This window comes from Geotrypetes seraphini, chromosome 1 (assembly GCF_902459505.1).
Source record: "Geotrypetes seraphini chromosome 1, aGeoSer1.1, whole genome shotgun sequence".
Classification (NCBI taxonomy): Eukaryota; Metazoa; Chordata; class Amphibia; order Gymnophiona; family Dermophiidae; genus Geotrypetes; species Geotrypetes seraphini.
Window position 1 is genome coordinate 48,797,944 of NC_047084.1, and position 16,572 is coordinate 48,814,515.

General features: G+C 43.7%; 1 protein-coding gene across 10 annotated transcripts in view; it reads left to right on the forward strand.

The window, feature by feature from the left end:
- Nucleotides 1-16,572, forward strand: part of MIER3 (MIER family member 3) — a 146,025-nt gene that overhangs the window by 8,479 nt on the left and 120,974 nt on the right. For 6 of the 10 annotated variants that reach the window (XM_033930962.1, XM_033930953.1, XM_033930972.1 and 3 more), the window contains one exon: nt 4,500-4,603. In XM_033930962.1, coding sequence (XP_033786853.1) covers nt 4,505-4,603 — 99 coding nt within the window. In that variant the 5' untranslated portion in view covers nt 4,500-4,504. Of the gene's footprint in view, nt 1-4,457; nt 4,604-16,572 lie in introns of all 10 variants that reach the window. The other 4 variants (XM_033930991.1, XM_033931000.1, XM_033931015.1 and 1 more) reach the window with 2 other exon arrangements.

The window sequence follows — 16,572 nt, forward strand, 5'->3', positions numbered from 1 at the left end:
TTTCAAGTATGAGTTACCACTGTATTAAAATATATTGACAACCGATGCCTCCATGGTAAGCTGAGGAGCCAGTCTCGATGGCCTTCATCCCCAAGGAGCCCCTAGAACTTCGAGCAATCCGCAACGCTCTATACGCTTTTTGGGATAATCTTTTCAATCAAGAAGTACTTATCTGCTCAGAAAATCAAGTAGCCCTGTACTACATAACAGGGTGATATGGGATCTTGACGACTTTGCCAATAAGCAGTCCTAATATGGTCTTCGGAATATATTTCTTCAAGAAGTTTCTCTTGCAGGGAAAAATAATATCTTGGCTGACAACTTGAGCAGAATCCTGCAACCTCACAAATGGTCAATCAACTCCAAAACCCTGCATCAGATCTTTGCAGACTGGGGTATCCTGGAGATAGATCTTTGCTGCCCTTCACAATCACAAACTTCTATTTTTCAGTTCCAGATGCCTTCACCCTAGAGTGGCAGAACCAGTTTCATTATGCTTTACTGCCAATACCTCTAATCAGGAAGACTCTCCTCAGTCTTAATCAGGCCCAAACCATAATTGTCATAGCATCTTGGTGGCCACGTCAATCTTGGTTCCCTTTCCTCCTGCAGCTCAACAGCAGGGAACCCATCATGCTACCAGTCTTTTCCAACCTTGCTGGCACAGAACAAGGATTCTCTTCTCCATCCCAATCTATTCTCATTTGCACTCGCAGAATGGTACCTCTCTCCCAAACATTAGATGCTTCTACATTTTTGTCATTGGTATTAAATATTATTGAAGCTTCCAGAAGACCATCCACAAAGCACCGCTATTGCTTTAAGTGGACTTGCTTCTTGGATTGGTGTAATCATCATTCGCTAAATCCAATAACCTTCCCTTTACCATCCGTGCTTAAATATCTCCTGCAACTCTCCAACTCTGGCATTAAGACATCTTCAATAAGAGTTCACCTCCATGCTACTAGTGCTTTCATGCACCAATAGACAAAACAAACTGATACCAAGCCATCCTTCAAGCCCCCTTTGGTTCCATAGGATATTAATTTAGTACATTTTCATCTGATGAAGCCTTCATTTGAACCATTATCGAATTCATCTCTCAAGTACCTCACTTAGAATGTGATATTTCTTATGGAAATTGCATCTGCATTCAGAGTTAGTGAAGTTCAAGCACTAATATCAGATCCACATTATACAACTTTCTATCAGGATAGAGTTGTTCTTCAGACTCGTCCAAAGTTCCTCCCAGAGGTCATCTCAGAATTTCATCTAAATCAATCTATAGTTCTTCCTGTCTTCTTTCCAGAACCTCATTCTCCTCCCATTAGAGCTGTACTTCATACATTGGATTGTAAATGTGCTCTGGCTCATTACCTGTATTGTACCAAGCATCACAGAATTTATACTGAACTGTTCGTGTCATTCAATCCTAACAGACTTGGAGTTCCTGTCACCAAGAGAGCCATCTCAACATGGCTCATGGACTGTATCTCCTTTTGCTATGATCAGGATGGGCTGACACTTCCAGAGCATGTCACAGCTCATAAAATACGAGCAATGACCACTTCAGTAGCTCATCTATGATACTCTCCCATTGAGAACATTTGTAAAGCAGCCACTTGTTCCCCTATCCATACCTTCACATCTCACTACTGTTTGGAAAAACTTACAAGTCAAGATAGTTGATTCAGCAAAACAGTTCTCCAAAGTTTATTCTCTATTTAGAAGCTAACTTCTGTCCAGCTCTGTTGTTTTTGCCAGGCTCTTGGTTGTTCTCTAACACCTTTTTTTTTTTTTTTTGTCATCAGCAAATGCATCCAGCCAAGTGGGTTGTATCTATCCACCAGCAGGAAGACAGCACCAAGCTTAGCTCTGGCTAAGCTTCTGTTTTGGCTATGCTAACTCAGTTGAGCAAGGGGACTGTGCTCCCTGGGTGCCCATCTTAGGTTATAGCTGGCGGTGCAAGTTAGTTCCCTACTGATCCCCTGTATCCCATCTGGTGTTTGTCCTGCACTCCTAACTCCCTCTCGGGTTATGGAATGGGGTTGCTCCTTGAGCTGCAGTATGTCTCCGCCTATGAGTATGGGGGATGTTTCTCTGCCAGATCAGCATGGAGCGATTGTGGAAGCTGCAAACGGTACCTCCTGGTGGTTTCGTATTGCTCCGCCACAGGTTATTCACGCACCATCTGTACTCCAGGATGCCTCGTACTTCCGTCCTTACAGGTGGGCCGTAGTGCCTTGTATATGCGACACAGCTCCTTTTTCTGGCGGTGGAATGTTGAACTTCCTGCCTGTTCACCACAAAGCAGTTTGATACACTGTATAGTGCCTCCTGCCTGTTCATTCAGTTCATTACATGAATCTGCTCCCTTTTGGGATGTGGAGTGGGGAGCTTCCTGCCTGTCTGGCATGTGTCTAGCTTTAGACTTCTTCATCTCTGGCTGTAGAGAGTAGTGCCTTCTGCCTTTTCATTATTGCTCCAGCTATGGAGCAGTTCCATTTCTGGAAGTAGAGTGTGTGTGGGGGGTGCCTTCTATCTTTTTGACAGGCCCATTGATAGATCAGCTCTGTCTTTGGATGTGGAGCAGAGCACCTCCTGTTTGTTCAGTGTAGGATATATAGTGCACCTACAGTGTTCAGTTGTGCACAGCTCTATTACGAGATGTTGAGAGGGTCTGGATGCATGTATGCCATGGCTCCATCTTTTGATGTTGAACACGGATCTTATTTTCTGTACAAAATGCTTCATCTCTGGATGTAGAACGAGGCTCCAGCTACCTATTTTGCACTGCTTGTTTGAACTTAGAGTACTGTTCCAGCTGGTGGTTTGGCATAGCTCCATCTTTGGATGGATGTAAAGCACAGCTCCACTTGCCTGCTATGCGCAGCTCCATTTCCGGCTCCACTTGCTTGCTTGACACTGCTCGGTACTTCTCTATCTTTGCATGTAGAGCATGGCTTCACTTGCATGTTTAACATAACTCCATCTTTGGATGTAGCACACCATTCTAGAAGCCTGGATGGAGAGCACCACACAGCCTTCTTGCTAGGTGTGGAGTCCAAGCTGGCTGACTATGTGACAAGGCTCTGTCTCCAGGTATTGCGCACTGCTTCATTGATGGAGACCGGGGGGCGCCTCCATGGTGGAGCACAGCTCGGATACGGCTGTTCTCTGCAGCACTATTTTGAAGTTCTGTTCACAGCACCATCTCTGGGATTGAATGTAACCCTTGTTAAGATAGATAGGTACATTCTGTATGGACACCCTCCTTGGTTTTCTATGTCTCCATGGAGCTGTGCCATTTCTAGGGAGACTTTTTCTTCTCTGCTGCCCTTTGAAGCTTGGAGGCAGCACTTCCTTTCCCACCCTGGGGAGCTCTAGCTCCCTAGGTTCAGTTTACTTGACACCAATCTAGAGTAGGTTTGCTGCTCTGCACTGCACTACATGTAACAAGTTTCACTTTTTGTGTGGTTCTAGGAGCCAGTGGATATACCTTGGTCCATCCTTCATCTCTTTCGAGGATGGTGGACCACAAGTCTTGGTATGCCTTGTTTCTGCGTACTGTCTCTGTCCCACCCTGCTAAGGACTGCTTTGCTCTATCTCTGCCTGCTGGTAGATAGATAACATCTATCTGCTGTGACTAAAGGAAATAATATTACCAGGTATGATACATAATGTTACCTTCAAGGCCATGATCCTGGCAGTTAGGGAGTCCCACATGTGAGAATATACTGCCTGCTTGTCCTCGGATACAGAAAAATTACTTTACCTGTAGCAGGTGTTATCTGAGGACAGCAGGCAAATATTCTCACAACCCTTCTACCTTTCCCGGTTGACTTCTTAGCTTTTTTACTTAACTGGCGGTTCCACGAGCAGAAAAGCAGGAAGGCACTTGAGCGTTCACGGTGCGGGTGGTCTTCAAGCTTTTAAAGTGACACTATGCTCATTGACGGTCCGTATCAGGGTTCCATGGATGATGTCGTCCACATGTGAGAATATCTGCCTGCTGTCCTTGGATAACACCTGCTACAAGTAAGTAACTTCACTTTATTGCAGATTACTTGTGCTTAAAGAAAACACACACTTGATTCCAAAAGTCCTTTTTTTATTATACCTGTTTGAACATTTGAGACTTCATGCCATTTCTAAAGTATTGTTTCACAACCCTGTTCTTAAAGCATACCTAACCAGTCTGGTTTTCAAAATAGCCAAAATATGCATGAAAAGGATTTGCATATAATGAATCTGATATTTGCAAATTTATCCTAGTATATTCATTTTTAGCTATTTTGAAACAAAGTAGTTGGGTGGGTCTCTAAACAAAAATACTTCATCCATCACTGTCCTGTTCCACAACTGTGTATCTGCTACATTTGAACTAGTCCCTTTATTCTAGGAGACAAATTAGACATGTATATTGCTAAAGTGATTAAGGTTGTTTCTGTTATAGTTGGTTCTTTGTCCTCTGAGGATCATGATTTTGACCCTACAGCAGAAATGTTGGTACATGACTTCGATGATGAGAGAACACTTGAAGAGGAAGAAATGATGGAAGGTGAAAAAAACTTCAGATCTGAAATTGAAGGTTTAGAAAAGGTAAGCAAAAATCTTGCTTTTGGTTTTTCTTTTTTTTTTAAATTAAATATGATGAAAAGTAAAAATATCTACCTTTTTAGAATCTTAATATTAGACAATACATCTGGAAGGCTTGAATGATCTATCATGCCGTTCATTTCTCACTACTGCATTCTAGGCTTTGGTGATCTCTCATACAATATTTGCTAATTATGCACTGTATAATGCTTTACATTTACCTACACTTGATTTGCACTTATTGTTTTTATTGTTTTTTATAAATTTGTATGTCTTTATTGTATCCCACTTAGATTTGTGGATAGGCGGGTTTTAAATAATTGTAAATTAATAATAATAATAATAATAATTTGTGTTTTTTGCTTTAGCCTTTGGAAGTCTTCCTGCATCTTGCAATTTCTTACTGTTAACCTCCTATTTTACTTAGTTTGCCATACTTAGAGGGGCATTTTCAATATGACATCCAAAAATCACATTATTTTAGAAGTTTTAGTGCTTTTGAATTTTTAAGAACCATTTTCAAAAAGCATTCAAGGGGAAAATGAACAAAAACAAACCATTGGAATGTCGGGGGACCAGTAGCTTTACAAGATTGGGCACACAGACATCCCAGCAGAGCTGTGGGGCAACTTAGGAGGCACGTCGCATAAAAGGTTTTAGGTAGACATCAAATCATAACTTTTATATTATATGGTGAGCTCTCCAAAAACAGCAAAAAAAATATACCATATGTCCTATCTAGCCTGCCTATCCATGCCATCTATTATTATCCTTTAGAGATCCAGTTTACTTGTCCCAAACTTTCTTGAATTCAGATACTTTTCATCACCACCTCTACCTGGAGGCCATTCTATACATTCACCATCCTTTCTGTGAAAAAGGATTAAAGGGGGAGGGTCTTATCCCTCTAGCAGTCACCTGGTCAGCTTGGGCTCCTTTTCAGCACTTTTTGTTACTGAAACAAGTCTAGCCAAAGATATCCTATTTTTAACCCTGGATGTTTTTACAATGTACCATTATCTTCTGGTGGAATTCTATGCAAAAAGAAAAATCAAAATTCTACACCTAAAAATTCTGCAGGTTTATTTGTCAAAATTTAAACTATTTTTGCTAATTATCTGTAATACATTTAAAACAATCAATGCTTTTTTTTCCTTTATCTAGACGGTTTATTTTTTTCTATCAAGTTCATTCCAGTTTCTCTTTTCTGATTTCTTGTCCGTTATCTGCTAATTCTTCAAATAGCCGTTGTCCTTTTTGTCTTTTCTCCTCTCTTTCCTGTCTGTTTCCTCTCTACACTTGCCTCTGACATATTGATTGCTTCTTTTTAGCTCTTTCCTGCCTCTTTCTCATCCTTTTTCAGTTTTCAGCTACCTATCAAATTTCCATCTTCTCTTTCATTCCTTTTTATATTACATTACATTAGTGATTTCTATTCTGCCATTACCTTGTGATTCAAGGCGGATTACATAAGAATTGTCATGATATTAAGAAATACATAAGGAATAGTTTGAACACTTTCTAATTTGCCAAGGAGTGTATAGTATTGCAGGTGAAGCTTGGGACAGATCTGGTTGTGTTATATTGGTTTTATGTATTTTTTGAAGAGTAGGTATTTTGTTTCTTTTTTAAAGGTTTTGTAGTCTGTGGTCGAGATCAGCAGATTGGTGAGTTGTCTGTCCAGTTTCGCTGCTCTAGTGGCCATTAGGTTGTCATACAGTTTTTTTCGTTTGACATTTTTGGTTGGTGGGTGTGTGAATAGTGGGTGGGTTCTCTTGTGTCTGGTTGAGGTGGATTGAATTAGTCGGTTGTTCCACTTTTCACCTTCTATGCTCCCTGTGACTATATTTCTACCCCCTGTAATAACTGTTCTCTCATCCATTTCCTTGCCACCCCTTCCTTGCCTCTCCCTCAGGGTTCTACCATTCTTAGTGTCTTCCATCCTCCAACCTTATAGCCCAGCATCTTGCTCCCTTTTCCTTCAATCCCTCTTCTCTAAAAATAAAATTTGAGTGTGATGACTCTAATCAGAGATTCCCTAGCAACAGCAGCAGATGAATCCAGAGACCAATGGGATAGCCCACATCTATCAGCAGGCGGAGATAGAGAAACTGATTAACAGGTGGTCCTATTGGCTGGCACTCCTCCTGATTACTCAGTATTCTCTATCTCCCAGCAGGTGTGGTCGCTGTTTCCCTAGCTCCTGGACTCTGGCTGTGACTGGGCCTTTATTTTCTCCTGTTGAGGCTTTCTCTTCAGTGAGCTGGTTGATTTATTTCTCCTGTTGAGATCTTCTCTTCAGTGAGACAGGGGTGTCCGGCTGATCGGTGCCGGCTTTAGAGGTTACACTTGGGCCCTCCCTTGTCCCTGCCTCACCCTCCCTCCAGTGATAGAGGGTATACCTAGGTCTCTCTTTTTCTTCTTTCCCTTAAAAAAAAAAAAAAAAGTGAAAGAGACCTAAATTTACTATATATGAATGTGCCCTTCCTGTAGGGCTCGGCCGGTGTCTGCCGGCGTCTGCCAGCCCTGCCATCAAGGTTGTGAGTACTTCTTTTTGTGAACTGTGGTTTATATTTTCTAGTGGTGTTGGAGCTGTGAGTTTTGTTTTTGCAGTTGTCTTGGAACTGCGGGGTTTGTTGTTGGTGTCCTGAGTTCTGTAGGTTATGTTTTTTGTAAATTCTGTGGAAACTGCGGCTGTGCAGTCGCATGGTTCACCACCTTGATTATTTATTTGTGAATCACTGCACTTGGGACAGTTCGCTCGTGTTGTCTATGGAGATTAAATTTTGAGTTTTTTGGGTGTATACTTATTTTCGCCTGGTGGACTCCAACTTTGTAAATTGGGCGCGATTGTCCGAGCCGGTTCCTTCCCGCGCGCTTGTGCTAATGCTTGGTCGGGAGGGCCCTAACGTTTCCGGCCTGTTCCCTACAGCTGCCGTTTACCCGGCGTGGGCTGCGGCGGGATTCCGGTTGCACGCATGGCCATGTTTGCGGAGCCGGTGCCTTTCAGCGAGCAGGAGGCTCGCGCTAATGCTCAGACGCTGGCGGGGGCGCCGCTGCGTCCTCAGAGTCGGTTCGGCAGCTGACTTTTCTCGGCGCTCCCCGCAGTCTCCCTGTTCTTTTTATTTAAAAAAAAAAAAAAAAAAAAAAGGGGGGTAATACAAATTGATGCGGCTGTGGGTTACATTTGCTGTTGCCGCGTCAGTTTGATTCCCTGTGAGAGTTTTTCTCCAGCGGCAGTTCTTGAGGAGCCTTCTGGTTGTGCCTCAGGTTGCTGGAGTGGGAGACCCATGCTTGGCTTCTCAGTTGCAGCTTCTCCCTGCACTGAGTCGGTACAGGCAAATTGCCGCTGAGGGAGATCAGCGGCAGGGAGATTCACGGATCTTGGTTCAGTCCTATCCTATTATCTGTATGGTAAGGATTCTGCCTGGTGTCTGTTTTTCTCTGCTTGGTGCCTTGGGGCCGCGCGGCTGGTATCTGGTAGTGCTATAACAATTTTCTTGGTACTGGAGTGCTAGGTATCCGGTTGACCTGCACGGTGCTGATGGCGCGGGGTGGCTTGGTAGCACCTTGCCTTTTCCAGTGTGCAGGGCTCAGTTTCATTCATTTCTGGAGCGACGCCAGGGCTGTGTTTCCAGGTTGCCATTCCAGATTATGGGGCACCTTATTCTCTTGCCGTCGGCTACATAGCCCCTTAATTTTCCCTGTGCACATAGTTCTTCGAGCGTTCCCATCTCCTTGACGCCATGTACTAGGCTACTCTTGGAGGCGGAAGCCCAGGATATTTTGCCTTCTCCTTGATGTTTCTATTTCGGGAGGGGAATCTTCTCTTTCAGCCATCCAGATTCATGGACTTTGCTAAGGGGCACTGTAGCCTGTTTGTGCCTTACTGTGAGGTCTTCCCTTTCGGAGCAGTTGGTTTTGGGGGACGCTTAAGTGGTGTTATTTCACTCCTAGCTGTCCCGACCCTTCTTTTCAGTATCCAGGCTGTATAGTCCAGGTTGGCCGGGTTCTTCTTCTTACCATCTTTCTTAAGCTGCGAACCTGGGGTCTTCTCCAGGTGGTTTTCTTTCGTCCAGAGCTTACCACTCTCGTCCAGCCCGTTCCCCGGCCTCCCAGGTGTTGTTTGATAGGGGTCTGCTGACTCCTTCGATGTCCTAGCAGAGGGGAGGGGGGGGACGTGAGCATGTCTGGTCAACTTGGCATCCTCTTATCCCTTTGCTGGTTCTTTCTGCACCTCCCTGTATGTTGGGCTGCCTAAGGTGGTGCGGGTGCAGGGTCCCCTTCGAGACTTCCTGGCGCTCGAGGCGGAAATGCTGGTCCCCCCGGTCCAAAAGGTGCAGGGACGTGTTACAGTTTTCTTGTTGGGGTCGATTAGTGGGAGTTCTTTACGGCGATCAGTCTCACAGGCGTATTCTCTCATATCCCAATATGACCATCGCATCGCCGGTATTTGTACTGGACTCCGAATTGGTGCTTGGTTTGCTTGCCTCTCTTGGAGCAACGCTTTCGGTTTTGCCCCATGCCACCCAAGGCTTCATGTTCATTTTAAAACATGAGGGCAGTAGTTTTTGGCACTTCCGGGCGTTTTGCCTACTTTCTTCTTGTCTGGCTGCTTGATTTGGACGTCGTCTAATCGGGCCATTTGCCTGCCTTGATAAGGGGTGGTTTCTTTACTCGGTTCTTTAGACTTCGAATTTGCGTGGCGCTCTTTTCTCTTGTACTACTTACAGGTATATCGGGAAGCTGTTTTTTATTCATATGGGAGAGAACTGTGTTCTTACCTGAGGCTAGGGCGAGGGGTCTCAGTCTCAGGTTTGCGTTCTTCTTCGGTCACCATGACCAAGAGTAGGGGATTCTGTACCAGTTCAAGGTTCCATGTTGCTAACTCCCCTGGGAACTTCGGCTTGCTTTCTCATGCTAACGCTTCAGCAGTCGCTTTTGTTCCGGTGGTTCCCGGTATCTCAGGGCTCCAATTCTTTGGTAGGCTCCTCAAGCATAGCTCTGTAGGATTTGGTGGCTCACCGAGATTTCTCTTTTCAAAGGCATGCCTCGGTCTTTGCTGGACTAGCTTATGGTCTCCACACATCCCAGGCTGTCGGGTTGGGGGGCTGGATACCTTCCCTCCTCAGCTCCAGGAGTCTGGTATTAATAGACGACTCAGTACTTGTTCGCTCTTCTACTCTGGAGCATGGTCAGGCTACCTTTCTGGAGCTTCGGACCATTCTTCCGGAATGACACTGTAGGTCTTTTCAGTCAGTATTATGATGGGGGTGTTTCTCTACAGCCTGGGCAGTAGGTGCTGTACTCAGTTGGCGGGTAATGTTGTGGTTCTACTTCGATGGGTGGACCCTCATCTTCCTCTTCTGTTGGCAGTTCATTTTATGAGCCAGGAAAAGAATGTGGATAGACTTTCTCTCCGCGCCATCTGAGCATGGCCCATTTTGTGTATATTAATGTGTGCAGCGCTGTGTACGCTCTAGAAGGTGTATAGGTGAGTAATAATAATAATAACAATTTATTTTCTTATATACCGCCAAAGCCATGGTAGTTCGAGGCGGTTTACAACAAGAGGCGCTGGACAGTCAGCGATAAGTTACAAAATAGAATCAATGAATACAAGTACACTGGAAACATGTACAAATATGAGGTGCTGGACGGGCAGCAGTGAATTCTTCTGCATCTTGGATATTGGGAATTTTGGCTCAGGCGTTCCAGCTATTTTTATGGATGCAGGATCTCCTGGTCCTAGACCTCATGGCCTCGTCTCAAAATTCCAAGCTTCCTAGCTTCTTCAGCCGGCACAGGGACTGGGAGTCAGAGGGGGTAGCAGCGTGGCTTCTTTCTCGCCTCTCGTTTCTTCTTTTTTTTCAGTGTTTTCCCCTGGCTGATCTTAGCTTGGATTTGCCATCTCGAGCTCGCTTTCCGGGCACAGTATTTGTAGAATCTCTGGCTTGGCTGCGTCATCCTTGAGATGCGGATCTGATGAGTCTGTCGACAGCCGGACTATGAAGTTTCCTACTATCTCTGGCTTTGCTCACCTAGGGTACGCTCAATATGGATATTCGTGCTACTTTGGTATTACGACCTAGCTTTTGAGTAGTCATGACTGACCTGTTGTTTCTTCTCTTATCCAGGCGCTGCAGACGTCTTAACCTGTGGCTTCTGCTTCCTTTTGGAGGTTTTTCCTTTCTTGGATACTTCTCCATATTTGCACCCTTCCGGAGTTCCTTTTTGGCACAGGGGCATTGCCGGGGGCTTAGCGTTCAATTCCCTTCCGCTTCTAGTGCCGTTCTTAGTTTGTTACAAGAGCCAGGTATATTGCTCTTCGATTACTTCTCAGCTTCATGTAGTTCCTAAACGGAGTACGGTATATTTGTACACCAATTAGAAAGTCCGGAGTGCAATGTTCAGGTGCTTCTTCGCAGTTACCGAAGGCTTCGTGTCTTTCTTGTGCCATGGAACACGGGGTTTCTTGTGGCCATAGCTTCGGCTCTGCAGTTTTCCGGGTTGCAGGCCTTGTTCAGCGGGGATTCCTATTTCTGATTTCCAAAATCTGGGGTATCAGTTCGGACGGTACCACAATTATTTCTCAGGAGGGGTCATCCTTTCTTTTATGACACGCTCACTTTTCCTTCCTTCTTCCTGGGAGGAGAAATGGGGAGACGTGCTTTTCTTCACTGACTTTTTTTTTTTGAAAGTGCGTAGCATTCTCTGCGAGCAAGGTTTCTAATGACATTTAGTTGTTTAGATCACCTTTTTGTGTTCTTCAAGGGACGCCTCAAACATATGGCGGCGTCCGAAGCCTCCATCGCTCGATGGGTCCAGGAGGACTTTCTTTATGCTTGCTTGCTGGCAGGGAAGCAGTTGGTGAAAGACATTCATGACCATTCTGCCGGAGCGATGGCTACTTCTTGGGCTCGGCCTAGGGGTTTTTCCTTGGAGGAGATTTCTCGCGTCTACTTGGTCTTACGAGAGTGCTTTCTCTCCGCATTTCTGCTTGGATGTGGGGGCGCTTGCGGTAGGGGCGTTTTGTGCTTCGGTTGTTGCGGAGGCGGCGTTTGCTTCCCACCCAGATCGAGGATTGCTTTGCTACATCCCATTGGTCTCTGGATTCATCTGCTGCTGTTGCTAGGGAAGGAAAAATTATGTTCTTACCTGTTAATTTTCTTTCCCTTAGACGCAGCGGATGAATCCAGAGCCCCACCCTTTCTGGATCTTGTCTCGGTTTTTTCTTTTGCAAGTTTCGCAGTTTGTTATTGTAGCAGGTTGTTTTCTGTATTATTGCATTTTGAGATTTGTTATGGGAAAGAAGTTTTTTACATGCTATGCCTATTGCTGGTTCGGATGCTTGGGCAAGGAGCTATACTGAGTAATCAGGAGGAGTCCCAGCCAATAGGACCACCTGTTAATCAGTTTCTCTATCTCCGCCTGCTGGTAGATGTGGGCTATCCCATTGGTCTCTGGATTCATCTGCTGCGTCTAAGGGAAAGAAAATTAACAGGTAAGAACATAATTTTTCCTTAGAAGTCATGCACTTTTCCCTATCTGACACAATCCAATTTGATTTTCTTCTCATCTATTCCCCACCGCTCATCACTAGGGACTCTTTATCAGTCCTATGTTCCCTTACTTTAGATTTCTGCACTGCAGTTACCAGTCCTATCTTATTAGGAGACTTTAATGAGATGAGCAACCCTCTGACCTCTGACTTTCTAACTCATATTTCAGATCTAATTCTTTCTCCTCTCATTTCTCAGCCAACACACACAGCTGGGCATACCCTTGACATGGTCTTCTTTGCAAATAACTTGAAACAAGATATATTTCTATCCGAGATTCTTCAGCTCCCTTGGACAGATCATTCCCATTTTATTTAATTTAACCAATTCTACTCCTTTCGGCAGTCCCCCAAACACCCAGGTAAGTTTCAGAGATTTTACTAATTTAAATCAAGGGTCCATTGCAAATTCTTTTGATCTCAATATAACAAACTTCACTAATTGACAAACAGATAGAAATATGGACAAATGCATCTCAAAAGCTTTTAGATGACTTAGCCCCCATTCAACACCAAATCTTTCCCTTTAAAAAAAAAAAAAAAATATATATATATATATATATATTAATTCTTTATTGATTTTTCAAACTACAAATGCGCCATAAATGAATCACATATATGTACATTGTATAATAAGCGCAGCAAACTTTCAAATATTACTGCAACAAAGAAATTTCCCCCTCCCTCCCAGCTAATATACAAACAAATAAATCAAACCTTCATGAAACCATTCATAAAATCATAAAATTCCCTTCCCTTCCCCCCCCAGGATGTGTATGTTTACTTGTTTATAAAATAGAATAAATTGTTCCTCTTTACAGTATTTAGTCAATGGCTCCCACACCTCTATAAAATTCTTCAGTCTTCCCTGTTGTATAACCATACAACGCTCCATTTTATATGTACAACACAGGGATTCCCACCAGAATGTATAGTTCAACCTATCCCAGTTTTTCCAATTTCTTAAGATAAGCTGCATGGCAACCCCTGTCATCGCTAATAGAAGCTTGTTATTATTCGTTAAAAGTTGACTTTTCGCTCTCATAAGAGTACCAAATAAAATGGTATCGTAAGCTAAAGCCACTGAATTCTCTAACATGTTATTTACTTGATCCCAAATAGACCTCCAAAACTGCAGAATCAAGGGACAATAGTAAAGTAAATGATCTAAAGTCCCAGCATCAAGATGACAATGCCAACATCTATTTGATTTGAAACTATCTAGTTTATGTAAACGAACAGGGGTCCAGAAAGCTCTATGTAATAAGAAAAACCAAGTTTGTCTCATAGATGCTGGCATCGTACATCTCATCCTCCAAGACCAAATTCGTGGCCATTGAGATGCAGTAATCTGATGCTTAATCTCAATGCTGCAGATGTCACGAAGACCAGTTTTTGGTTTCCTATTCAAAAATCCAAATATTAATTTATACCACTGAGAGGCCTGGTATCCCAGGAAGTCCACCTGAAAACACAAGACCAGCAAACTATATTGATTTGTAAGATTCTTCCATTCAGGGAACCCCCTCTGAATGGCCTGCTTCAACTGCAACCATCTATAATTTTTTCAGTTTGTTAAGACCAAATTTGTGTTGCAGTTGTGAAAAATCAAGCAGTTTACCATCAATTATAACATCCAAAGTTTCTTGTGCCATTGTTAACTGTCGCCCAATCTGTAGGATTCACAGTTTATGCCTACGCAGATGACATTCAACTAATCCACCCAGTTCTGAACTACAATAATGCTGAAATCCAGATTATTAATTAAAAATTAAGGGCTCCTTTTTATCAAGCCGCGCTAGCGGGGTTAACACGTGTGACTTTTCATCACATGTTAACCCCTGGGCTGGCCAAAAACTACCGCCTGCTCAAGAAGGGGCGGTAGCGGCTAACGTGGCTGGCGGTTTAGCACCCGCTATTACGCGCGTTAAACTGCTAATGCGGCTTGATAAAAGGAGCCCTAAATCTTGTGTCTGACTGGCTCTGTCAAAATCTTCTCACTCTTCATATACCAAAAACCAAATGTATGCTTTTCTCTCAAGACCGACATGAAACCCTTATATCTCCAATATGTATTTCTTCAATCCCAATAGAATTTGTACCAACCATTAAAATTCTCGGAGTGATCCTGGACAGCATGCTTAGATCAGCTCTGTGGTACAAAAATGGTTCTTCAAACTAAAAATGATTAGATCTCTCAAATCACTACTCAGACCAAATTCAATCAATATCCTTGTTCATGCTTTAGTAATTTCAACTTTAGATTATTGTAACTCACTTTACCAGGGCATCACTCAAAAGGAGATCAGGAGATTACAAATCATTCAGAATACTGCAGTAAAAATCATTTTTAACACTAAAAAATTTGATCTTTTTTAACACTATTTCTCAGGAAAGCACATTGGCTACCCATTTCATTCTCATTTTATTAGGATTTTATTATAGAATTAGTTTCAAAATACTGCTTCTTACTTTTAAAGTTCAATCTAATAACATTCCATCCTTTATAGATAGGATGTTAATCCCACACGACCCAGAGGACACTACGCTCCTCCCAACATCTTTTAGCAGTTCCCTCAGTCCGCCAATTGTTTTTTGATACAACACGTAAAACAATCTTTTCTGTAACCGCTCCAAGGTTGTGGAATACTTTACCTCTTACCCTGAGACAAGAAAAGAATCTCAAATAATTTTAAATCTAATCTTAAAACATTTCTTTTCAGAGATGCTTTTGAGATCTATACTTAATTTTTTGTTCAAAAAACTCAGACAATAGGCCCCACATCAAAGACTCCCTTTTTAACCTTTTGTTTTTTTTCCTTCCCTTTCTTTTATTTTAAACAATGTATCCTCCCTATTTGCCCATGTGTATCTTGTTGTGTCTGAATTGTAATTGTTTATGCATTCCCTTTATTATATTTTTTTATATTTTAAACTTTTTAACACTTTGTATTATCGTATTTTTCGCTCCATAAGACACACCTGACCATAAGACGCATCCAAGATTTAGAGAAGAAAAAAAACATTCTAAACCACATTCTCCCTGCCAGGCTCTGCACCCAACCCCACACTCCTTGCCAAGCTCTGTACCCTGTCCCCCCCCCCTCTAGTGGTCTAGTTGTAGGCTGGGACAGGACAGGCAGGCCTAGGGGCAGGCAGGCAGGGCCCCTCACCCAGAGGCAGGCAAAGTCCCCCCTACTTTAATTTCTCCGGTGGTCCAGCGCTGTAGGACAGGAGCTTTCAGCCTCCTGCCCTTCCATCCAGTTTTCTCCCCAGCGGCAGGCAGAGTCAGAGCGGCAAGAAGGCAGGTGTGAGTTTTTTGCTTCTTGCCTTGTCCCACGCCACTCTGTGAATGGCTGTCCCAGTTCTTGCGAGAACTGGGACAGCCATTCACAGAGCAGTGCGGGACAAGGCAGGAAGCGAAAAACTCGCACTTGCCGGTACCACTCGGGGGGAGAAAGGAGAGAAGGACAAGAGGCTAAGGGGCTGTACCACCATTCATGGAGTGGCAAGGCAGGAAGCTTGCCTTCTTGCCGCTCCGACTGCCTGCCGCTGGGGAGAAAGCCAGATGGAAGGACAGGAGGCTGAAAGCTCCTGCCCTACAGCGCTGGACCGCTGGAGAAATTAAGGTAGGGGAGCGGATTTAGTTAGTATTCGCTCTTTAAGAAGCACCCTTATTTCCACCCACTTTTAGGGGGGAAAAAGTACGTCTTATAGAGCGAAAAATATGGTAATTGGAAACCGCTATGATTATAAAAGCGGTATATCAAGACTTAAATAAACGTGATGTATCCTGATGTTACCCTGTCCTTTCTTTCTTTCCTCCTGCACTCTCCGTCATGGTCCAGCATTTCTCTCACTCTTTTCCCTCACTCCCATTTTCTGGCTTCTCTAACACTCCCTTCTGCTCCTGGATCCAACATCTCCCTCTTTCTTGCCCTCCACCTCCCTCCCTCCCTTTCATCCGCCCTCATGTCCAATATCTCTCTTCCCTCCCTCCCTCCCCCCCATGCAGCATTCTATCCCTTCCACTGTTACATCAATATTTCTGCTTCTATCCCACTGTCAATCATCTCTCTCTTACTCTCCCTGACTGTGCCCTGGGTCAAAGATCTCTATTCCCCTCCCCCCATATGCAGCATCTCTAATTTTTTCCCCTTCATCATGTGCAACATTTCTTCCTGTCTCTCTATGTAGTATCTCTCCCTACCCTCCACCCCTATGTCCACATTTCTCCTTCCCCGCCTTGCCATATGCAGGATTTCTCCCTCTCCATGCATCTATCTTTCCTCTAAGTCCTATGCAAGATTTTTTTCCCTTTCTCATCCCTATCCACTTCTTTGTTGCATCTCTCCTTTTCTTTCCTCCACCCCCATGCCCAACACTTCTTCTGTTACTTCCCTTCTGGATT